Source organism: Mandrillus leucophaeus, unplaced genomic scaffold (assembly GCF_000951045.1).
Source record: "Mandrillus leucophaeus isolate KB7577 unplaced genomic scaffold, Mleu.le_1.0 Scaffold771, whole genome shotgun sequence".
NCBI classification, from domain to species: domain Eukaryota; kingdom Metazoa; phylum Chordata; class Mammalia; order Primates; family Cercopithecidae; genus Mandrillus; species Mandrillus leucophaeus.
This window is the reverse complement of record NW_012108375.1, coordinates 444,644-470,497: the sequence shown is the minus strand read 5'-3', so window position 1 is coordinate 470,497 and position 25,854 is coordinate 444,644. Positions and strand designations below refer to the sequence as shown.

General features: G+C 38.8%; 1 protein-coding gene across 1 annotated transcript in view; it reads right to left on the bottom strand.

The window, feature by feature from the left end:
* Nucleotides 1–25,854, bottom strand: part of SGTB (small glutamine-rich tetratricopeptide repeat (TPR)-containing, beta) — a 61,314-nt gene that overhangs the window by 16,008 nt on the left and 19,452 nt on the right. Inside the window, exons 5-8 of the mRNA XM_011966746.1 lie at nucleotides 24,736–24,835; nucleotides 6,364–6,468; nucleotides 331–469; nucleotides 169–231 (exon numbers count right to left, since the gene is read on the bottom strand). Coding sequence (XP_011822136.1) covers nucleotides 169–231; nucleotides 331–469; nucleotides 6,364–6,468; nucleotides 24,736–24,835 — 407 coding nt within the window. The remainder of the gene's footprint in view (nucleotides 1–168; nucleotides 232–330; nucleotides 470–6,363; nucleotides 6,469–24,735; nucleotides 24,836–25,854) is intronic.

The window sequence follows — 25,854 nt, the reverse complement described above, 5'->3', positions numbered from 1 at the left end:
TGGAAATTAAAAAAAAAAAAAACCCTGCTATAGCCTTATATCAACACTCCACTACAACTACCACCATAAAATCTCACTTACTTGTTTCTAAAAAAAAAAAAAAATTGCATAGCTACATAGCTCTAAGGAAAACAAAGCCAGTAGAGGCAGAAAAGAAAGTATACTCACCATACTAATGAAGGCTGGATTATTTATCAAGCTAGCCATGTCAAAGCTCAGTCCAGTTCCTGTCTGTAAAACAATTATATCTGAGAATCAGTCCAACAACTACAATTACAATAACTTGTGAGTGACAGAAAACACTTCACTCATTTGGCATTAACAACTTACAGGACTGGATACCTCTCTTAACTTCTGTTCTGCTATTTTCAGATTTGACTTATAGGAATCATTTTCAGGGTCAAGATCTAATGCCTTTTGATAACTTGTAACTGCTTCTTCAAATTTATTCATGGCAGTGAGGGCCAGCCTGAAGGGAATACAGAGTACAAGAATATGAGATACATGATTAAAGAACATCAGGACATCACAAACATCGTCAAACGTCTGTCTGTCTTGGTATTCAGTTCTAATCCAGATTACACTTAATTTATTCACTGTACTATGGCTCACAGGAGTAAAATTCCCTCCAACTTAAGATTCTATACATTTGAACTCTCGCCATTTGCTTGCTGACAACCCGGTTGTCCTATAGATCATGAATTTAATGCTAGAGATTATCTTACTTATTCTACCATTTTTTAAGCCTAATATGTAAAATAATTTGCTTTATAAATGCCTAGAGTAAGTTCCAAAAGATGTAAGCTGACAATCCTGTGGTCACAAAAATCCATGATGCTAACACCATTTTTAAGGACTCTAAACTGTATTTGTGCTTCAAAATAGCCCACATGCTTTCTTCTTCCTAACAGAGCAACAATACATATCAATTTGCCATTAGGAAAACGGGCTGTAGTTATCAGATAACTATTCCTGATCAAAAGAGGTAGGTAAAATTAGCATCCTTTACAACTCAAATGACAAATTATACCAGGCACAAGTCAAAGAGTTATTAAATTTTAATGTTCATATTTACCTAGTTATAATTCACTTATTGAAAAATTATTACAGAACTAAACAATAACTGTATATATGGTGAGATGGTATTAGGGGTTTCTGTTTGTTTTAGGTTTGTTTTAAGCAAATTACTATTTTCTTTTCTCTTTTTCTCTTTATCGGAACCTAATTCATTTTCTACCAGTCAACCATGTATGATACTTTATCAGAGTCCCCAGTTAATCAAAAGTCAGTAACTATTTATTGAAACTCTATGATATATAAGAATATTATTTAAATAATATCTAAAGATACAGAGGATCCTGGCTATGCGCAGTGGCCCATGTCTCTAATTCCAGCAGCACTTTGGGAAGCCAAGGTGGGTGGATCACTTGAGGTCAGGAGTTTGAGACCAGCCTGGCCAATATGGTGAAACCCTGTCTCTACTAAAACTATAAAAATTAGCTAGGCATGGTGGCAGATGCCTGTAATCCCAGCTACTAGGGAGGCTGAGGCAAGAGAATTGCTTGAACCCAGGAGGTGGAGGTTGCAGTGGGCCAATTTAGAGCCATTGCACTCCAACCTGGGTGACAGACTGAGACTCTGTCTCAAAAAAAAAAAAAAAGTGTCTAAAGATACCAAGGATTCCACAATGAAAAAGATAAAGTTCCTAGCCCAGGCATAGCTGCTCATGCCTATAATCCCAGCACTTTGGGAAGCTGAGGCAGGTGGATCACTTGAGGTCAGGAGTTTGAGACAGGCCTGACAAACATGGTGAAACCCTGTCTCTACTAAATACAAAAAATTAGCCAGGCATGGTGGCACATGCCTGTAATCCCAGCTTCTTGGGAGACTGAGGCAGCAGAATTGCTTGAACCCAGGAGGTGGATGTTGCACTGAGCCAAGATTGCGCCATTGCACTCCAGCCTGGAAAACAAGAGCGAAACTCTATTTCGAAAAAAAAAAAAAAAGATAAAGTTTCCTGACTTTAAGAAAATTTCATTCTACCTGGGGAAGACAGGCAACCAGGCAACAAGCATGCAAATAAAAAGGGCAATATTGAAGAGAATGAACAGGAGAGCTGTTCAAAAAGTAGCCACATTGGAAAGATCTGAGGGATGTAAAGAAAGTAGTCATGAAAATATGGGAGGAGCATTATAGTGGAAACAGCAGTAAACAGAAAGATCCTGAGAAAGATGCAAGCTTGGTATTCTTAAGGTACAGGACAAGAGCTGATGAGGAGGGAACACAGAAAACAAAGCACAGAGAGATGATGTCAGAGAACAGTTGGGTGCCAGATGATACAGGTCCATTGCTTGGAGTTTGAACTTTATTCTGGTTGCAATGGAGTCACGTGATATAATTTGTGCTTTTGAAAGCTCACTCTGGCTTCTATGTAGAGGATCTACATGGGCAGAAGGGCAGAAAGGAGGCAGAGAGATCAGTTAGGAAGCTATTGCAGTAGCTTAGGTAAGAGATGTAGTTTGGACTAGGGCTATATGCAAGATAGCAATCAACACTTGGATTCAAGATATATATGGAAACTAGAATTGACAGGACTTGCTGATAGAGTATCAGTACTTATGTCAGGTGTAATAACAATGAAGGATGACTCGGGCTTTTGACCTGTGCATGGGAGAAATAAATAATTGTACAATGTATTGCGATTGGAAAGATTTTGGAAGGGAACATGAGTTCTGTCTGGGACATGTTAAGTTTAAAATACCTATTAAGCATCCAATCAGAGAGTTGAAAAGTAGTTGAATATATAAGTATGGAGTTCAAACAATATAACTTAGATTCAATAATATATATAGTTGATTCTTATTCACAGTAGTCATGTTCTATAAAGTCATCATGAACAATGAATTAGCAAATACTGAACAATTGTTCCTAGGGAAAATACAGAGTTAGGTTCCTGCAAATATGTAAATAGTCATATTTTCATCAACTGATCAATATATAATCTTGTTTTTATGTGTGTTTCTGATTAAAGAAACTATTTAATGTATATTTTTTATTCATTAGCATTGAACTCATAGCCAATGGCACTAACTCATGTCTGAATGAAGCTTGTCTCATAAATGTACTTTCTCCATAAGGCACATTACAATCCTCTTGCACTTAGGAACACTAGATAACACTTCAGCCTATACTTGGGGGCCACTGTAAACAGCTAAATCACAAATAAAAGGCACAAAAATAAAAAAAAAAAAAAAAGTAGCACTAAATAGACTACTTCAGCATGAGAGCTGAAACAAAAAGGTAGAACAGCACCTTATTTACCCTCAGCAGAGATCGGGAACATCGGAAGACACATTTTCACTAATTGTGCATGCCACGAATGACCACAGAAGCAGTGTAAATATTGATTTGGAGATTACAAATCAATTAGCAAGTAGGCAAATTCATAAATACAGAATCTGCAAATAATGAGTATCAACTGTATATGAATTTTGAAAGCATGGAGCAGGATAAGCTGAACAGAGAGAATAGACAGAGAAACAGCAGCAGCAGAGGATGCAACCCTAAAATACAGCATTGTTTAGAGATGGTAGAGAGGAAGAACAAGCAAGGGAGACTGGAAAAGAGCATCCAGTAATGTGGAAGGGGAAACAGGGCAAGTGTGGCATCAGGATCCTAGAGAGTAATGTATTTTGACAGTAAGTTAATAGCGGCCGGGCATGGTGGCTCACGCCTGTAATCCCAGCACTTTGGGAGGCAGAGGTGGGTGGATCACCTGAGGTCAGGAGTTCGTGACCATCCTGGCCAACATGGTGAAACCCCACCTCTACTAAAAATACAAAAACTAGCCAGGTATGGTGGTGGGCGCCTATAATCCCAGATATTCAGGAGGCTCAGGCAGAAGAATCACTTGAACCCAAGAGGAGGAGGCTGCAGTGAGCCAAGATTGCGCCACTGCACTCCACCTTGGACAACAAGAGCGAAACTCCATCTCTAAATAAATGAATCAATAAATAAATGAGTAAGTTGGCTTATGAAAAAATAAATGAATAAGTTAACTGCACCAAATACTAAAAGACGGTGTATGGTGAGGATACAGAGCTGAACACTGGCCTAGGCAAAATAAAGACAACTGGTAACCTTGAATAGAGTTATCTCAGTAGACTGATTGTATTACTCAGGGTTCTCAAGACAAAGGGAACCAATAGTGTATATATATACACACACACACACATAGAAATATGAAGAGATTTCTTGTGATGGACTGGCTCACACAATTATGGAGGTTGAGAAGTCCTACCATCTGCTGTCTGCAAGCTGGAGACCCAGTAAAATTAGTGATGTAATTCCAGTCCAAACCCAAAGACTACAACCAGGACAATTGATGGTGTAAGTCGGGTCCAAGTCCAACGGCTTAAGAATGAGGAATGCTGAGGTCCAAGAGCAGGAGAAGATGGATGCTCCAGCTCAAGCAGAGACAGCAAATTTGCCCTTCCTCTATTTTTTTGTTCTATTTGGGCCCTCAAAGGAATGGTTGATGCTTACCCACACTGGTGTAGGTGATCTTCTTTACTCAGTCTACCGATTCAAATGCTAATCTCATACAAAAATTAGCTGGGCATGGTGGCTCACACCTGTAGTCCCAGCTACTTGGAAGGCAGGAGAATCGCTTGAACCCGGGAGGTGGAGGTTGCACCTGGGAGGTGGAGGTTGCACCTGGGAGGTGGAGGTTGCAGTGAGCCAGGACTGCACCACTGCACTCCAGCCTGGGTGACAGAGTGAGACTCCATTTCAAAAAAAAAAAAAAAAAAAAAAATGCTAATCTCTTCTGGAAACACACTCACAGACACACCCAGAAATAATGTTTTACCAGCTATCTGGGCATCTTTGCCCAATCAAGTTAACAAATAAAATTAACCACCATAGTGACATAGAACAGAAGCCCTACTGTAGTGAGCTGAAGAGGGAATAAGAGATGAAAAAGATAAAACAGCAAGTACAGATAACCATCAGGGTCATAGAACGAGGAACTGAGAAGTGGGATGGTGGCTAGAGGGGAACACTGGGCAAAGGGATGGGTCCAACTAATGATTTTTTTTTTTTTTTTTTTTTGAGACAGGGTCTCACTCTGTCACCCAGGCTGGAATGCAGTGACATGATCACAGCTCACTGCAGCCCCGACTTTCCAGACTCAAGCAATCCTCCCACCTCAGCCTCCCAAGTAGCTGGGACTACAGGTGTACACCACCACTCCTGGATAATTTTAGTATTTTATAGAGATGGGGCTCAAGCATTTCTCCCACCTTGGCCTCCCAAAGTGCTGGGATTACAGGTGTGAGCCACCGCACCTGGCTCAGTGAATGATTTTTTACGAACTTATCACATGCCAGGCATTATCATCTATTAGAGATGGAAGAACTAATGTTGTAGAAAATGAAGGGGGTTGTAATAGTTACAAAGTTGTGGAGAAGGTACAAGGGGATGAGATCTTAAAGCAAGAGTGGAGGCAATGGTCTTAAGTAAGAATGCGCCTGTTTTTTGTTTTTTTTTTTTTTGAGACAGAGTCTCAATCTGTCACCCAGACTGGAATACAGTGGCTCTATCTCAGCTCACTGCAACCTCTGCCTCCCAGGTTCAAGCGATTCTCCTGCCTCAGCCTCCCAAGTAGCTGGGACTGCAGGTGCTCACCACCATGCCTGGCTAATTTTTGCATTTTTAGTAGAGACAGGGTTTTGCCATGTTGGCCAGGCTGGTCTTGAACTCCTGACCTCAGGTGATCTGCCCGCCTTGGCCTTCCAAAGTGCTGGGATTACAGGCGTGAGTCACCACGCTCAGCCAGAATGCTTCCATTTTAACAAGAAAAAAAGGCATTCTGTGTAGATACAAATGTAGGTAGACTGATGGATTTGCAAGGAGGAAAATGAGTTGTTTTTCTTCAAATCATTTTCTTCTCAATTAAGTGTAAGGCAATTGTCAGTTGAGAGTCATCATAGAGGGAGTAGTGGAAATTTGAAGGGAGAGGAAGAGGGATGAAAGAGTCACATCAGAGAGTGGAAAGGTGACTAGAGGAAGGAAATAGAATAGAATTGTCTGCAATATTGAGTGCTCATCTGAGATTTGTGGTCATGGACATGAAATTAGTCAACTAAGCACGATTATATAATTTTCTGCAACAATCAAATCAGTCATCAATCATCTCACTTCCAAGTCACAGAAATTGTAGTCATTTCCTCCCTTATGTTTTATTTATCTTCTTCTTAGTTCAGAGGGTACAATATTAAGCAGAAAATTCAAAACCAAGCCATTAAGGACAGCATACCTGATGCTACATGGTACTACTTGGAACATTCTCCCAGAACTTACCCCATTCTCCCATAGGCCTTACTGTACTTTGAATCAATTGCTATTGCTTTTTCACAATCCTTTATCGCATCTGTATAGTGACCTAATTTGCTCTGAGCAGCAGCCCTAAGAGAAAGAAAAGAGAATTTTATTAAAGGCAGTTTTCAAGGCACTAATTTAGATTTTTCAGGTACTAATAACACTACCTTTTTCTTGTTCCAATTTGTAGATCATTCCCACTAAATTTCTAAGTCAAACTAAGATAATTATGTAATAAAATGAAAACAAAACAAAACAAAAAGCTCAGAAACTTCTGTGCAGAAAAAAGTATGCAGGCTGCCTTTCATTGTTTGCTTTGCTATAGAAAGGACAAATATGCAAGTCATACAACTGGTCTACCTATTTATACCCTTTCTAGTTTGTCCAAACAGAAACGTGAAAAAGCTAGGACATCTGGGCTACTATGGAGGCACGAAGAGTGAGTGATTGCTGTGAATGGCTACACAGAGGGTTGTGCTATTACGACTTTAACAGTAGGGTTAAAGTACAAGTAAAAGTGATATCCCAGTCCCCTGGCACTTTCTCTCATTCATTCATTTCTAAGGCCAACTAGATTTTATTTCTTTCAGTCTCCTAGAAGTTCTCATGATCTTGTCCCTCATCAAAAGGTTGAAGAGCCAACTTTGGAAAAAGAACACTTGCCTAGATCAAAATCCCTACAATTGTGACCTCTCCTCAATAACGTTTCCAAATAGGAAGAAACAGCTCAGAGGAGAAACAGGAAAGGAGAAGAGAAGCACTAAGATGGATGCTCAGAAGTCAAAGTGGGGTGCCAGAAACCAAGAAATAGAAGTTTCTTGGACCAAGGAGGGCCAAGGTGTGGTGACCACTTCTTCGATTTCTCACAACTACAAAGGAGAATGCTATGCTGCACAGCACCTCTGCCTCTACCACTGTAACTCCAAGACCTGGTACCCTTTCTATTAATTAAGGTAAAGAAGCACTTTCTGAAAATTTCGCTTGCAAGTCCAGAAATGAACTTAGGCTCCTTCATGTTCTTCAGTCTACAGACAAAAGTCTCATGCTAACCCAAGGTCTCTGACCTCATGTTCCTCTCCCATTGCAATCTCAGAAGCACTACTCTTGTTTTTGCTACCTCTATTCCTCTCTCTTTACCCATATTTGTTTTTTTGTTTTGTTTTGTTTTTTTCCTTTTTGTGGAGAACAGAGTCTTGTTATCCTGCCCAGGCAGGTCTTGAACTCCTGGGCTCAAGCTATCCTCCCACCTCTGCCTCCCTAAGAGCTGGGATTACAGGCGTTAGTCACCGCACCCGGCCCCATGTTAGTTGTTTTAATTGTCCTTAAAAACAATCTTTTTGTTTAACCACCCAGTAAACCATCTCTCTTCCTTGAAATTAGTCAAAGGTCACATCTTTCAAGGACCTAGCTGGAATCGAATAAGCACACGTGAAAACAATAAAGCTGATTAGAACACCACCTATCTCCAAGTATCAGTGAGGATCCTTGCTGATCCTCAATATTCTTAAGTATGTTCTAATCTCCTCCTATCAATCAAACTATAGATTAGGGTTATCTAATACTACTTTTATATCACATCCAGCTTATTATTATACTCTACAAATACTAGCTGTACATAGTAATAAATCAATTATTTGCTAGGTATCCACGAACAGAATGTGTTACGTAAAACCAATCCTGGATAGAAGAAGCTAAAAAAAAATACTGCCAATTCTGGAAGTTGAACCTGGGAATATAAACCTACTAAAATTTCACTAAAAATTAAGCACGTTTAGTGGAAAGAAAAGGAGAAGAAATAGGAATTTAGTTCTAATTAAGCACATTTAGTGGGAAGAAAAGGAGAAGAAATAGGAGTTTAGTTCTGATTAACAGGAAGATGCTGAGAAATTTCCATCATAGCCTAGCTTCCACAAAGCAGATTAACAACATGTGAGTCTGGATCATTGACTTTTTCCCATCCAATGTGAGGATTCCAGGTCAACAAGCATTCGTTAAAGTTACACTGTGTAAGGAGCACCACCTTCCAGACTAGTACAGATCTTTCTTTTAGAGTAGCTAAACTCAGAGAAAATGTTAAGAGACCAACCTTGCAAAGTTTATATACTTCAATGGGTGACACATAGATACATACTCCCAAAAAGGAGATTTCAAGAAAACTCGTATTTATGCCCAATTTGGCCTTCTAAGCCACAGTACTTTCAAGACAAAACTTTGTGTCACAGTAACAATAGGAATGAGACATTGCCTCAGAGCAAGCTCCTTTCTCTATCACCATAGAAAGCTCTTGTCCACACGTGATTTTAATCCATAAAGCCAGGAAGGTCCCTCAGAGGCCTCAAATGTTCTTGTCTATTCTGCCCGGTTGCTTGAAGGAGAACATTTCAGAGAGTGAAGTAATGCAAGCAATTAACTGAATGACAATGGAATCCTACCAACTCAGGATGTTTTCTATTATTGTTGTTGTGTTTGTTTTTTTGAGACAGAGTCTTGCTTTGTCGCCCAGGCTGGAGGGCAGCGGCGCAATCTCGGCTCACTGCAACCTCTATCTCTCAGGTTCAAGCGATTCTCCTACCTCAAACCCCCAAGTAGCTGAGATTACAGGTGTGTGCCATCACGCCCTACTAATTTTTGTATTTTTAGTAGAGACAGGGTTTCGCCCTGTTGGCCAGGCTGATCTTGAACTCCTGACCTCAAGTGATCTGCCCACCTCGGCCTCCCCAAGTGCTGCGATTACAGGCGTGAGCCGCCATGCCAGGCCAGGAAGTTGAATCTGGGATTACAAAAATGGCTAAACCAAATTTCATCTAAGAATTAACATTTATTGAGAGAAAAGGAGTTAACAGACTAAGCTTTGAGACAGATTTTTAAAATAATTTTATTATATATAATAAGCAGAGCCACCGGAAGAAAGAAAAACTTGTCCAGAAACGGAGCATGAGATCTATACTAAGTCCAGGTCTTATATCTAACTCCATAGGCAAGGCAATACTATCTGCAAATTCACAGGCCTAGTGTCTGATCTATCACTGATATCTGATTCTAGACATCTGCGAACAGTGGTTTTGTAGAACAGCAAATGCTTCAATCTCATCTCTCTTCTGTCAAGAGTCGCACTTTCTAATCAGTGTATGTGTCTGCACATATGCACAGAAACATGCAAGAAGGGTAAAAGGGCTCATGGGAGGATGGAAAGAGAAAGTTTTGAAAAGGGAATTCAGAGAAAGAACTATGTGGTTTTGAAAAAACAACAAATCTGTTCCTAAACACTTGCTAAACACCTTCAGGAAAGTGAAAGGCAATACTTGCCTTTAGATATCTGATTAGCAATTTTTAAAATATAATCAGAAAATGACTCCTCTATACATAATACATAGGACTTAGCATAGTCTGAGCATCTGTAGTGTTACATAGCAAAAGTTTTTAAAGAGAACAATAATAACATGTGGATTGTATTTTAAGTGGTTAATATATGGCTACATTCAGGATTTTGTGTTAATTTTTTTTTTTTTTTTTTTTTTTTTTTTTTTTTTTTTTTTTTTTTTTTTGAGGCAGAGTCTCACTCTGTTACCCAGGCTGGAGTGCAGTGGTGAAATCTCGGCTCACTGCAAGCTCCGCCTCCCAGGTTCACACCATTCTCCTGCCTCAGCCTCCCGAGTAGCTAGGATTACAGGCGCCCGCCACCATGCCCAGCTAGTTTTTTGTATTTTTAGTAGAGGCGGGGTTCCAACATGTTAGCCAGGATGGTTTCGATCTCCTGACCTTGTGATCTGCCTGCCTCGGCCTCCCAAAGTGCTGGGATTACCGGCGTGAGCCACCATGCCCAGCCTTTTAATTGTATTTCTTTATTTAGTTAAAATTTATCTTTAATAAATGCATATTCATGCCTTCCCAAAATACTAGTCATCCTACAGGTACACATATTACCATATATTAAGATTATCTAGCAAATCTAAAGTAAAAACACTTATCTGCGTACCTAAATCTGGCTGTAAATTAAGGATGACAACTATTCCATCTACTTTGCACAGAATCTCGGAGCAATCAAGGACCATTTATCTGATCTGTTAACACTTGCTATATCACATCTACCAAAAAAACTCTTCTAAAATGACCGGGAACAATACGACACAAGTATAATTATTGTTTGATATGCAAATCTTTAAACTCAAAGTTTCCATAATGTCTCCTGCCCTCATAATTATAAACCAATATAATTGGTTTATAATACCAACTGAAGGATACTGAATGATACAGCGAAGGAGTAAAGCTACACCACTCCATTTGTTCTTCTCTAAATATTTCCACTTAATTCATTCAACTAATATATCTATTGAGGGCCAGAGAATGCACACTTTTCTAAGAATAATGGATACAGCAATAAGCAAAATAATACTCCTGTCCTCAATAGCACTTAGATTCTAGTGGGGGCATGGAGGGTGAGGAGAAGTCTGGCAGACTACAGAGAAAATGTGGTTTTAGGGCTCATTTTCTAGGTCTAGTTTTCTGTCAATCTTTCTTCATACAGCATGACTGAGGCCCTTACTTCTCAGACTAATTATAAAAATGTTAATATTTATTTTAAAATAAACACATAGTCCTTTGCTTCAGTTTAAAAAAATTAAGACGTGAAAGTAGTCCATGTGAAAAAGTGTATGGGTTTCTCTGACTTAATACTCACTACAAAGTAACAGCAGGACAAGAATAACCATTAGAAGAAGAGCTATAGGATGTGTAACTTTCAAATAATTAGAAAGAAAGAAAAAAAATCAAAACAATAGAAGGGAGGGAAGTAGGGGAGGAAAGAAGCAGCCAAGAAAGAGAATGCTTAAAAAGAGCCGGGTGCAGTGGCTCATGCCTGTCATCCCAACACTGTGGGAGGCCAAGGCTAAGAGGATCACCTGAGTCCAGGAGTTTGAGACCACCTTGGACAACACAGTCAGACCCTATGTCTACGAAAAATTTAAAAATTACCCAGTTGTAGTAGTGTACACCTGTAGTCTCAGCTACTCGGGAGACTGAGACAGGAGGATCACTTGAGCCCAGGAGGTTGAGGCTGCAGTGAGCCATGTTTATGCCATTGTACTTTAGCCTGAGTGACAAAGCAAGAGTCTGTCCTCCCCACCCCGCAAAAAAAAGGTAGCAGAAAACAATTCAAATTTATCAGACAAAACTCAGATTCTCAACTTGGATACAAAATATATCACTTAAAACATAATCATACACAGGTTGAAGTTAAAAGGACAGAAAAAGACAAACAGGAGAACTGAAACAACAAAAAAGAAAGCTGATGTAGAACATTAATATTAAATATCAATATTAATTTAATATTAAATATTAAACACAAGGCAAATCAGATCATTAAGGATAGAGAGAGGCATTATTTTTACTAATCATCCTTTCAAATTTAATTTTATGTAAAAAACTTACAAGGTTCAGAAGTTAAACCTACATTAGAAGTCTCCCTCTCATCCTATTGGGGATGGGTGAGAATGGGGTAGATGGGATAGAAATGGGAGTAAGACTTCAAAAAGATGAAAAAGCAAACCTTCAAACTAAATAAAACAGAAACAATTGATCCTAATTGCATAACAAAAACAATTCAAATCATTTTTGAGCACAGTATTCTGAGTATATATGATTACTAAGATGCATTCAAAGACAAAAGAAAAACTGCAAAGAAATCCTGAAGTTTACATACCAGGCCTGCTAGTGGTGTAATATTAGCTTATAAGACCAACTGAAGGATACTGAAAGATACAGCAAATGAGTAAAGCTACTGGTGGTGGTGGAAGAAGGGTTTTCACCCTGGGAGAAGGAAGATAAAAATATAAAATGGAGGAATATGAGGGAGAAATTCTGTGATGCTAGAATGTGAATGGAAGGCATCTGTATAAACTGATAACTTTTCAAAAAATCAGTTTCCTAGCTCCGTCCACTGAAAAGACCTAGAAGCAATAAGACCTTAGTAGCAATGATCATGTCCTGCAACTCCATCTTGGTTTCTAAATACCATCCTCCACTGAAAAGGTCAGAGCTTCCTTGGAGAAATAGTTGAGCTCAGGGCTACAACAGGGAAAGTACAAAGCAAATCTGGAATGTCTTATTGTCTCAGAAAGCAAGAAAGTGGTTGGTTTTTTGGTTTTTGGTTTTTGTTTGTTTGTTTGTTTGTTTTTGAGATAGTCTTGCTCTGTCTCCCAGGCTGGAGTGCAGTGCCACGCCCAGCTATTTTTTGTATTTTTAGTAGAGACGGTTGTTTCACCATGTTGATCAGGCTGGTCTCAAACTCCTGACCTCATGTGATCCGCTGGTCTCGGCCTCTCAAAGTGCTGGGATTACAGGCGATGAGCCACTGTGCCTGGCTAAGAAAGTGTTTTTTAAAAATGAAGTTACATAAAAGGATACACCGACCAGTTTAAAGGTGCTCTCATTAGCCAAATGTGGGATAATTTAAGAATCAAAAATAACTCATTATAACATATTGAATAGTGACTTTTTAAAAAATTAATGAGTCCAAATGAATATTCAAATGACACTCAAAAAAGCTGCAGTGAGGAAGAGGGAGAAAGCTGAAAAAGGAAGAGAGGAAAGCTCTTCTTTATAGAAATATGTGAGGAAATATATGTAAAGGAAATGATAAAATTAGAAAAATCATCATTTTGCAACTATCAACGTATTAATGATATGGTATTAATGATAAGGAGAAAGATCATGAATAGATGATAAAACACTTAATAAAAGTTTGTTAGGAAATAATTTTTTATTCATATCACCAAACCCTACATATTACTTATAAATTACAAAAGGAATAATAGATCTGATGGTCATCACCTTAAGATATCAAACTTAAGAGTCACCAGTAATGGGACAGTCTGAAAATATGTGCCTCCTAACATAATGCAATAAGTAGTACACATAATTATTTTTGTAGGCTTTATAACAAAATTTAACTTAAATTTAAATCATGAGGAAGCACTACATAAATCCAGAATATGGCTCATTCTATAAGACAATTGGCCTGAACTCTTCAAAAATGTTTATGTCATGAAAAACAATCAATCAAAAAAGTCAGGGATACTTTTTAGATTAAAAGAGACTAAAGTGGCATAACAAAATACAATGCAAGAAACTGGGTTGGATTCTGGATAAAAAACATAGCTATAAAAGATATTTTGGGGACAAATGGAAAGATTTCAGTATTAATACTAATTTTCTTACATGTAAATGGTATGATAATTATATGAAGTATATTCCTGTTCTTGGGAGATATAGTTGAAGTATTTGGGATGAGAAAGAAAATTTTATATATTTGTATATAGGCATATACACACCCCTCCATATACCCCAAAAGAAAGACAAAGAGAGGCCAGGTGCAGTGGCTCATGCCTGTAATCCCAACACTTTGGGAGGCCGAGGTGGGTGAATCACTTGAGGCCAGGAGTTTGAGAAAGCCTGGCCAACATAGTGAAATCCTGTCAACTCTAAAAATACAAAAATTAGCTGGGTGTCCTGTGGTTCCCGCTACTCAGGAGACTGACGCACAAGACTTGCTTGAACCTGGGAGGCAGAGGTTGCAGTGAGCTGAGATCATGCCATTGCACTACAGGCTGGGTGAGAGAGTGAGAGAAGGATGGGATGGGACAGGAAGGGAAGGAGGGAGGGATGAAGGAAGGAAGGAAGGAAGGAAGGAAGGAAGGAAGGAAGGAAGGAAGGAGGGAGGGAGGGAAGGAAGAAAGGAGAAAAAGAAAGGGAGGGAAGAAGGGAGGGAAGGAAGGAAGGAAGGAAGGAAGGAAGGAAGGAGGGAGGGAGGGAGGGAGGGAGGAAGAAAGGAAGGAAGGAAGGAAGGAAGGAGAAAGGTAAGGAAGGAAGGAAGGAAAGAAGGGAGGGAGGGAGGGAAAGAGTGAGGAAGTAAACATGGCAAAATGTTAACTACCATTGATTCTATGATGAACATACATATAGAGAGATATGTTCATCATACTATTCTCTCTCAATAACTAATAGGTTTAAATTTGTTTTTTTGAGAAAATAGACACACATACACACTGCCATATCACTGTTTCATCATTAGAAGTCAGCAGGTAGAGACAACTTTCCCTTCTAAAATTCACTGAACCAACTCAGCTGATGTTTGTGGAATACCTATAATATGCTAGACACTGAACTCAAAACCACTATACAGAGATGAAGAGAATATCTCCCTGCCCTTCAACCTTTCCTAGTCTAATAGGGAAACAGATATGCAAATAAACAAATACTATAATAAATGCAAAACTGGAAGTATAAAAGGAAGAGGCAACACAGAGAAAGGTGTGGCTAACCCTATGCCAAGCTGTCTAACAGAACTTTCTGCAATAGAAAAGTTCTGTTTCTGTACTATCCAATACAGTAGCACCTAGCCACATGTAAGTAATGAGCATTTGAAATATGCTAATGCAACTGAGGAATTGCTAATACAATTTTTAATTGTATTACATTTTAATTAATTTATATTGAAATCACCACATGTGGTTGGGAGCTACCATACTGGACAGCACCACTCCACTGGACATGGAGGGGAAGGGCATAGGGGCATGGTCAGGAGGTTGGGAGGAAAAGATACTAAGAAGCCCGGATGCAGTGGCTCCCACCTGTAATCCCAGCACTTTGGGAGACCGAGGTGGGTGGATCACCTGAGGTCAGGAGTCTGAGACCAGCCTGGCCAACATAGTGAAACCTCGTCTCTACTAAAAATACAAAAAAATTAGTCGAGCGTAGTGGTGGGCGCCTGTAGTCCCAGCTACTCAGGAGGCTGAGGCAGGAAAACTGCTTGAACCTGGGAGGCAGAGGGTGCAGTGAGTTGAGATCATGCCACTGCACTCCAGCCTGGGTGACAGAGGGGAAAAAAAGAAAAGATATTAAGAAAGTCTTCCCAAAAGAAGCAACACCTAACAGGATTTTTTTGTCTTTTGTTTTCTGAGATGGAGTTTCGCTCTTGTGGCTCAGGCAGGAGTGCAGTGGCGCCACCGGCTCACTGCAACCTCCACCTCCCAGATTCAAGCAATTCTCCTACCTCAGCCTCTAGAGTAGCTGGGATTACAGACAGGCACCACCACACCCAGCTAATTTTTTGTATTTTTAGTGGAGATGGGGGTTTCACCATGCTGGCCAGGCTGGCCTCGAACTCCTGACCTCAGGTGATTCACCCACCTCGGCCTCCCAAAGCCTAATGGGTTTTGAAGGATGACTAGCAGTTGACCAATTAGATAAGGTAGGAAATATTCTAGGCACAGGGGGAAGCACATACAAAGCATGGAGAGATGTCCCAACATGGTATTTTTAAGAAATCAGTAAGTTTCGTATTACATGTGCACAGGTAGTAGAGAGAAGAGGAAAAGGGTAGGAGGAAAAGTGAAGATAATAAAGTTAAGAGAAAAGAAAGAGCCTAGATTAGAAAAGATCTTATGCGTCACGTTGAGGAGCTTAAATTGGATGCTGTAGGTATTTTGGAACTACTGAACAGAAAGTAAGCATTAGATGATCAATTTCACAACTTAGAAAAAAACCTTTTGGCAGAAGACAGGAGTGGGGAATGCAAGTAGAAATGGAATGCCATTTTCATGTCCCTATTGCACAGTTCAACCAAAGTTAAGAACCTGGACTAAGGGAGCAGGAAATAAATTAGCTATTTGGGAGGTGTATGGAAAATGGAAACAGAAAGACACCCTGAAATCTGGCTTCAGATTCTGACAATAAGATAAGAAATAAGCAGGGAGGATCAGACTCAGAGAGAAGAGTGGGTGTGAGGAAGGAGGGGGACTGTGTTTCAATCTTAACAGCTTTGGATCACAAACTGCAAGTTAGGGTGAAAGCAGATTTGTGCAGCTCACAAAAGGAACAGGAGAGGCGTCTGAGCCTCAGAGGCCAGGAAAGGAAAGAGAAGACAGGCTATATTTGAATCTTCTGGAAGATGAAGTGAAACATGCCAATGTCTGAACTGAATAACAATGTGGTCTGTGCTCTCTGCCTCTGTTGTCTGGTTATCAGGGCATAACTAATGAAATTTCAGTGGAACAGTACAGTCAGAGTCACATGTTTTCAGGCACCCTTGCTTTCTTTGCCTTATTAGAAACAAAAGCATGAATATGATTTATGTTCTATTTTTATAGAAAGGCAGAAAAAAATCAAGCTACTTCACATTTCTCACATCATGCATAAATAAATCATGGCAAAAAATCTATTCCTACAACTAAAGAAGCCTTATCTTGTTTTTGAAAGAAACAAATGTTGCAAATCTAGGACTATGCTGGGAACTTTGTACATATTATCACTCCTCACAACTACCCTTTGAAGTGGATAATATCCTTATTTTACAAGTGAGGAAACTGAGGCTTAAAAAGATACAGTGACTGCCCAAGGTCATGTAGCTAGTAAGTGCAGAACTGAGATTCAACGACAAGCTCAAATCCCAGTGAATTGACTGACCACGTGCTGCTCACAGAGGAGGAGGAAACAAAATGCGAAATAATGAGGCTTCTGTTCCCATCTTTCTCAGGGTTCACATGGCTACGTGCTGTCACTAGCATTTCTTATTACAATGGCCTGATGCTTCTTGATTGTGCCTTTTATACTAAGCTCTCCAATCTGAAATGCCTTCCCCTCTCCTCTGCCTATCCAAGTTCTATCAGTCCTTCAAATCTGACTCCAGTTCTCCATCACCTGAGAGGCCTTCCAAATTCCCTCCATCATGCTCTCTCTCTCTCTCCTGTCTTTTATTGCCTTAAGCCATTCAACCATCTATCCACCCCTGAAGCATGAGCTTACTATGGGTAAAGTACTCAGCACTGAAGTACAAAAGAAATGAGAACATCGTGTTTGTGTAGAGACAGAAGACATCCAAAACTGTTGTTCATTTCATATTATGGAGAGTTTGGTGGTGTTTTAGACCTATACTCAATCATTTGTTGTTTTATGTATACAAGGATTAATGTGAATGGCTGCTTGCTTCAGTATCTTTTATACACTTTATAGTACAAAAATTGGCTGAACTCCTACAAAGCACAGTATAAGGTGCTGTAGGGGATACAAATAGATACAAGTGCCAATCTCTGCCCTTCACCTGAAGAAATAAAACAAATATGCATATAAGGTAGAAAATATAAGCATATGATAAAACATATGACAAACCTACATAAATGTTACACATTGTGTCAAGTGCTAGAAGTATATTCAAAAAGCAAAACTACATGATATGTTTACAAGGAAGGATTCAGGTTTTCCTTTTATCACAGTGGAGCCTAAAGCATCATAGGATCCTAAAAGGCCAAAATAGAAGACAAGTACTAGAAAAGAAAGAGTCATGCTTAAGAAATGTGCCCGATGATCATTTTCTAACAAATTAAAAAGTCAGTTCTATAAAAAGTAAACATTAGTTCATCCTAGTGAGTTGAGTATGTAAAAAATATTTTGATTGGTAATAAAATTGTGAAAATGAATTTAAAATGAAGATTTAGATTGGCTATTCTGTGCTTCCAATTTGCAGCCAGTTGGCAAAGAAAAATGGCAGAGATAGTTGGCAAGATTTCAGGCTATTGAGATATTTATAGTTACTAGAGTCTCAATAAAACCAAAGTGATCCTAAAGCTTTGTTTAGTACTTATATTAAATACAGAAACTTTTCTGATTATTTAATGTTAAATAGCATGCTCTTTTACTGCACTTTTCAGGGAAAAAGATATGATTTAAGTTCAAAGGAGAAGCATAATTATTGATTTCAGTTTTACAAAAATTAAATAAAAAGCAAGCACAGGTATTGCCAAGAATTTCTTCTAATACAGCACTGGTGGATATAAGACTATTCTCATCAAAAATAAACTTTGTAGGCTCACATTTTCCATATTTACACCTAAAAGTATATGGCTTATTGTGCTCTACAAATAAGAAATTTTGTGATCATATTTGTATCTGGTTACAACATTTCATGACACTCTTAAGTATTTATTTCAAGACTGCATATGCTAAAACATTAAAACATTATATAAATTAATCTGATTATACATAATAAAACTTAACCATCAAACCACAGCTAAGAGGATTCATTCTCTACAAATTATTTGGATTTTCTATTTTGGAGAGCTACACTGATGATTAATAAAGGAATTTTTATGTGTGTGAAGAAGAAAATGAAGTTCTCTAGTGAGGCCAACTAAACTTCTTAAGGATACGACCTCCCACAAATAATAACTATAAAATCTGGACAACATTTTTTAAAAATTGTTTTAACTAGAAGCAGCCCAGGTGGCCATAGATAGGAAAATAGCTAAGCAAACTGATATATTCAAACCATAGAATATTATTGATCAATAAAAAAGAATGAACTAATACATGCCACGACATGGTTGAATCTCAAAACCATTATGCTGAGCAAATAAAGTTTTGCACAAAAAATATGTATGACTTCTTTCATATGAAACTCTAGAGGAAATGAATCTAATCTATCAAAACAGTGGTTACCTCTGGTGAGTATTGTAGGCAACAGACTATGAAGGGGTTTAAGGAACTTCCTGGACATCTGATGGTAGCTGGGATTACAGGCACTCACCACCATGCCTTGCTAGTGATGGTAATTTTCAATATCTTGATAGAATTTTAGGTTACACGGGTGTATGTATTTGTCAAAACTCCGTGAAAGTACAGTCAAGATTTATGCATTTTTTGTATGTAAACTTTACCCCCAAAAAATGATATGCATGCTAAGTACTTAAGGAGGATGTATATTGATGGCTGCAAGTTGACTTGAAATGCATCAAATGTACTATACTGCTTGATCTCCATAACAACCTTATGAGGTAAATACTATTATTACCCACATTTTACAGATAGGGAAACCAAGGCATAGATGCACTAGGAACTGTGCTCAAGGTCACACAGGTAGTAAGTGACAGAGCCAGAAATTAGAATCCAAAGAGTCTGGACCCATCAAAAATAAATAAGTGAGACCTAATTAAACTGAAAGGCTTCTGTACAGCAAAAGAAATAATCATCAGAGTAAACAGACAGCCCACAGAATGGGAGAAAATATTTGCAAACTGTGCATCCAACAAAGAACTAATAAGTAGAATCTACAAAAACTCAAACAAATCAGAAAAACAAACAAACAAACAAACAAATTAACCCATCAAAAAGTGGGCAAATAACATGAATAGACATTTCTCAAAGTTAAACAAATGGCCAAACGTATGAAAAAATGCTCAATCACTAATTATCAGGGAAATGCAAATTGAAACCACAATGAGATACCACCTTACTCTTGCAAGAATGGCCATTATTAGAAAGTCAAAAAACAACAGATGTTGGCATGGATGTGGTGAAGAGGGAATACTTATACACTGCTAGTGGAAATGTAAATTAGTACAACCTATATGGAAAACAGTGTGGAGATTTCTTAAAGAATTAAAAGTAGATCTACCATTCGATCCAGGAATCCCATTACTGGGTACCCACTCAAAGGAAAAAAAGTCATTAGATCCAAAAGACACCTGCACGCATATGTTTATTGCAGGACAATTCATAATTGCAAAGATGTAGAACCAACTAAGGGCTCATTGGCCAATGAGTGGATAAAGAAAATGTGGTATATATGTATATACTATGGAATACTACTCAGCCACAGAAAAAGAACAAGATGATATCTTTTGCAGCAACTTGGATGGAGCTGGAGATCAAAACTGTAAGTGAAGTAACTCAGGAATGGAAAACCAAATGCTGTGTGTTCTCACTAATAAGTAGGAGCTAAGCTATTGGTACACAAAGGCATACAGAGTGGTATAATGTACTCTGAAGACTCAGAAGTGGAAGGATAGAAGGGAGATGAGATAAAAAAACTACATGTTGGGTACAATGTACACTACTCAGGCGATGGTTTCACTAAAATCTCAGACTTCACCACTACACAATTCAACCATATAACCAAAAACCACATATACCCCCAAAGCTACTGAAATATATATATATTTTTTTTTAAAAGAGTCTGGGTTCAGAATCCCTGCTCTTAACCACTTCTCTATTATAGTTCCACTAGTTGACTTGTTTGGTTTTTGTTTACTTTTTAGTAGAGACAGGATTTCACCACAATGGCCAGGAACTCCAGACCTCAAGTGATCCGTCCGCCTCAGCCTTCCAAAGTGCTTGGATTACAGGCATGAGCCACTGCACCCAGTCAACTTGTTATTGATATGGTACTCTCAAGATATGGTACTCTTCTCAAGTTTGTGGATGACATGAAAACAGAAGTAAGAGCAAATTCATTAATTACTTTACAGATTACTTACCAAAAAAGCTTTAAAAGACAAATGAATAGGAGCTTATAACAAGATAGAATTTGATAGGGGCAAAACGTAAGAGCCTGCATTTAAGTATAAGCAAGCAATTGTTTCTCCAGTGGCAGTATTAGTGCATAGCAGGTATTTGGTAAAAACCTGTCAAATATATATACGATTGAGTTATATCTATGAAAAAAGACGGCCGTAATATACCAAAAGCAAAATATGAACTTAACAAATAATGCTAGAATAAGCTGATATACAGCCATGTTATCTAGAAAGTGGGTTAAATTAGAGCCTTACAAGACTGTTGGTCTAGTTAGGCTAATGCCAGGTATACTGTGTTATCTTCTGGGAACTATATCTAACACACACAGGTAAACTGGAACAAGTTTCAAGAGAAGGTACAGGACTTAAAAGCTGTACTACCTGAAATATAACAGAAGAAACTTCAAACATTGAATGTGGAGAAAACAAAAGTGAACACGGTAGCAAATTTTAAAATGTAAGGTACTATCATGAAAAAGAAGAATCGGCGATGGGGGGCAGTGGCTCACGCCTGAAATCCCAGCACTTTGGGAGGCCAAGGCGGGCGGATCACGAGGTCAGGAGATTGAGACCATCCTGGCTAACATGGTGAAACCCCGTCTCTACTACAAAAATACAAAAAACTAGCCGGGCGTGGTGGCGGGCGCCTGTAGTCCCAGTTACTCGGGAGGCTGAGGCAGGAGAATGGCGTGAACCCGGGAGGCGGAGCTTGCAGTGAGCCGAGATCGCGCCACTGCACTCCAGCCTGGGCGACAGAGTGAGACTCCGTCTCACAAAAAAAAAAAAAAAAAAAAGAAAAAGAAAAGGAAAAGAAGAATTATGGCTAGGCGTGGTTGCTCAGACTTGTAATCCGAGCACTTCGGGAGGCTGAGGCAGGTAGATCACTTGAGGTCAGGAGTTCAACACCAGCCTGCCTAACATGGTGAAACCCCGTCTCTATTAAAAATTAGCTGGGCCTGGTGGCGCATGTCTGTAGTCCCAGCTACCCGGGAAGCTGAGACCGGAGAATCACTTGAACCTGGGAGGCGGAGGTTGCAGTGAGCCAAGATCCTGCCACTGCACTCCAGCCTGGGCGTTAGAGCAAGACTCCGTCTCAAAAAAAAAAAATCGTAATTATTCTGGAACTAACCTTAAGTAAAACCAACTGACAGAAGCTACAGGAGCTACAGGAAAACAAATTCAGTGTCAATATAAGGAAGACCTTTCTAACAAATATAACCACAAAAGGCAGGGGAAGAGAGTGCTGTCTCAGAAGGGTGTGACTACCCTAAATATGATAATAATGAGTTTATGAAACATTGGACTGAGTTAACTTAAAGATCTCTTTCAAACCTAAGAACCTACTATAAAATAAAAGGTGATAAGGCCATCATAACAAGTTTCAAATGGGTTAAAATAGTAATGCCAGTAACCAAAACAGACTTGAGATGATAAAATTTAAATGAAATGAAAAATAAGAAAATAGAAGTTATTTGTCAAGTCTGTAAATGGGGAGAGCTTTAAGTCTAAAAGCACTGGAATAAGATTCAAAGGAAAAGAAAAATTGGACTATATAAATTGTTAAAACTTTTACATATGAAAAACATTAAAAAGCAAATAAGACACACGGATTTTTGTTCTGTATCTTTAATATAGGGCTCTGCTGTCTGATATAGTAGCCATAAGCCATAGGTGGCTATATAATTTTTGTTTGTTTTGTTTTTTTTTTGAGACGGAGTCTTGCTCTGTCACCCAGGCTGGAGTGCAGTGACGTGATCTTGGCTTACTGCAAGCTCCGCCTCCTGGGTTCACGCCATTCTCCTGCCTCAGCCTCCCAAGCAGCTGGGACTACAGGCGTCGGCCACTACACCTGGCTAATTTTTTCGTATTTTTTTTTAGTAAAGACGGAGTTTCACCATGTTAGCCAGGATGGTCTCGATCTCCTGACCTTGTGATCTGCCCGCCTCGGACTCCCAAAGTGCTGGAACTACAGGCATAGGCCACCATGCCCGGCCTAAATTAATTTCAAATTGATTTAAACTTAAAAATTTAGTTCTTCAATTGCTCTCTAGCCACATTTCAAGTGCTCAACAGCCACTGTGGCTAGTGGCAACTGACCTGGACAGTACAGATACAGAACATTTCAATCACTGTAGAAAGTTCTACTGGAACTTCAATATTTAAAACAGAGTAATTTAATTCAGGGAACTTATTACATAAGGTGGTAGAAGAGCTGAGAGGTCAAACAGGGTTGTACAGCAATCCACAAATTCGCAACAGGAAGCCTTACCATCCCTAAGACTGAAGGACGAAGTACAAAGTCCAATACCAAAGGTCACCTGGCAAAGACCAGGAGCGCAGTATGTGTGTCGGGTAGAAGTAGGAAGACAAGGATGAGAAGTAGCCCCTGCTGAATATACACCATGATGTTAAAAAATAAAATAAAACAAAAAAGCAGAAAGAAATACCTAGACTTCTCTCTTGTTTCTGCCCTCCAGTCTCCTGCCCAGTATCTCTATGGCTGAACCCATACAAAAGCCAGATGGTAAAGGAGCCTGGGAAATGCAGCCTATAGGGGTCAGACCCATGTTAAAAAGGACAGAGCCAAGAAAGAGGAAGAAAGAAGTCTGGGGTCAAACAAGCTAAGAACTGGTATGGGTACTCCTCCTGCTGTGTCCTCACATGGCAAGAGGGACAGGGGAGCTCTCCAGAGTCTCTTTCATAAAGGTATTAGTCCTCCTTTCATGACCTAAATCACCTTCCAAAGGTCCCACTTCCAAATACCATGACATTGGAGATTGGGCTTAAAATTCACATTAGCATATGAATTTTGAGGGGATAGAAACATTCAGTCTATAGAAGATACAAATAGAAAATTTAGGAAAAAACAAACAAAAATGGCCAACATTTGAAAAAGATCCAACCTCACCAGTACTTAAATATAAATTAGAACAATTAATATGAAAACAAGATTAAATTAGCAATAATTAATCATTTGCATACTTAGTGCTGATCAAGGGCGTAGCCAAAACAGATACATTCCTAGGGAGACTTTTCAAAATATTTTCAAAGAAGGTGGGACAATTTTGTAATTTGCATCAACAATTTTAAAAATAATTTGCACTTCTAGACCTACTAAGTGCATTTCCAGGGATAAATCCAAAGTCCAGAAAATCTAAAGCATGAAAAATATTTTAGAAACAACAGATGTTCATTGCAGCTTTATATGTTAATATTGAAAAAAAATGGAAGCAACTGCAATGTCCACCAGCAGGTCAATAGGTAAGTAAACTAAGGTATGTCTATCTCCTTATTCAGAAATAACCCTTGCTGAGTACTTCTTTGCTAGCCACAACAATAGGTGCTGGAAATATAAAAAATAATAAGCAGTAGTAATAGAGACTAATTTGTAACCATTTAAATAATGCTTATGAAAGATTGCAATAAAATAAGGACATATTTTTGATAAGCCCAGTGAACAAAGGTGAATCTAAAAATGAATAAACTGGCCGAGTGTGGTGGCTCATGCCTGTAATTCCAGCACTTTCGGAGGCCAAGGCAGGTGGATCACTTGAAGTCAGGAGTTCAGGACCAGCCTGGCCAACATGAACAGTGAAACCCCATCTCTACCAAAAAAAAAAAAAAAAAAAAAAAGGTGGTGTGCATCTGTCCACCTGGTGTCCCAGCAGAGACTGAGGTGGGAGAATCACTTGAACTCAGGAGGCAGAGGTTGCAGTGAGCCGAGATCATGCCATTGCACTCCAGCCTGGGTGACTGAGTGAGACCACGTCCCAAAAAAAAATAAAAATTAAAAATAAAAATGAATAAATTTATGTAAGACAAAATATGCTAACAGATTAATAACAGTGGTTGCCTCTGAATGGTAAGTTTATAAGTTTAATTTTTCTTCCTTCTTTATATTTTGCTGAACTTCCAAAATTTTCTAAATAAATAAGATTTGCATTGTCCTTCAAAGCTATTAATGTAAATGTTTAAGAATTGTAAACCTGCCACAATAGTGCTAGTTTACCTGTTGCAATAGTAAACCGCATTATTGGAATCCAATTCTATTGCCTGTGTGTAACAATCCACTGCAGCAGCATAATTTTCTTCTTTCATGTGGTTATTGCCTAAAATAAAGTAACCAGTATGTACAGTAAGTATAATATACATTAAAAACATAAACTCTGATAGATACATTTTAATCATGGAAACTATAATTATATGAAAGTCCGCCTCATGATTTTTCATTCACACTGGAGGTAAGTTTTATATTGTACTACAGAGTTGATATTATTTAGCTTTCAGTGTGTTTGAATCATTTTAACAATGCAAAGTCTTTTAAAAAATTAATGTTTATATACCTTAAAAATCCAGACTTAAAAGAGTAAATGCAACAATTATGACTATCTCATGGCAAAAGTGAATCTCTTCTCACCTTCCTTATCTTCATCTCTCTCCTCCCTTTTAGAGCTGCCCCAGCCCGTTCCAGATGCAACACCCTCCCTAATCACCATCTCAATCTGGACCTGGTCTTCCACTCTTTCCCTGTTAAAACACACATCTGCTGATAATCAAGTTCTCAGAACCCTGCTGAGGATAAGCTGATAAAACTAATCACGCTATCATGATAGTGGCAGATAATATTTTTATGTGCTATCCCCTCCAGAGTTAGATTATTTTTAAAAGGGGATTTGAGGAGATTAATTTCTAGAAAGAGAATTTCAGATACCATGGCTAGCCTGCAAAGTACTGATTTTCAGGAAGGGCATCTGCAGATACATCTGGCAGTAATTTAGCTAAGTTAATAACTGTTCCGCAAAATAAGAGATTTCCCATGGCTATTTTTTGTATACCATTAAATGAAAAAGTAGTGTCCACTGCACTTAAAAGAATCAATGTTCAAAATACGTCTGGGCGTGGTGGCTCATGCCTGTAATCCCAACACTTTGGGAAGTGAAGGTGGGAGGATCACTTGATGCCAGGAATTCGAGACCAGCCTGGGCAATATAGTGGGACCCTTATCTTAACAAAAAGAATAATTTAAAAAAATTAGCCAGGCGCAGTGGTGCATGCCTGTAGTCCTAGCTACTTGGAGGCTGAGGCAGGAATATCACATGAACTTAGGAGGCTGAAGCTGCAGTGAGCC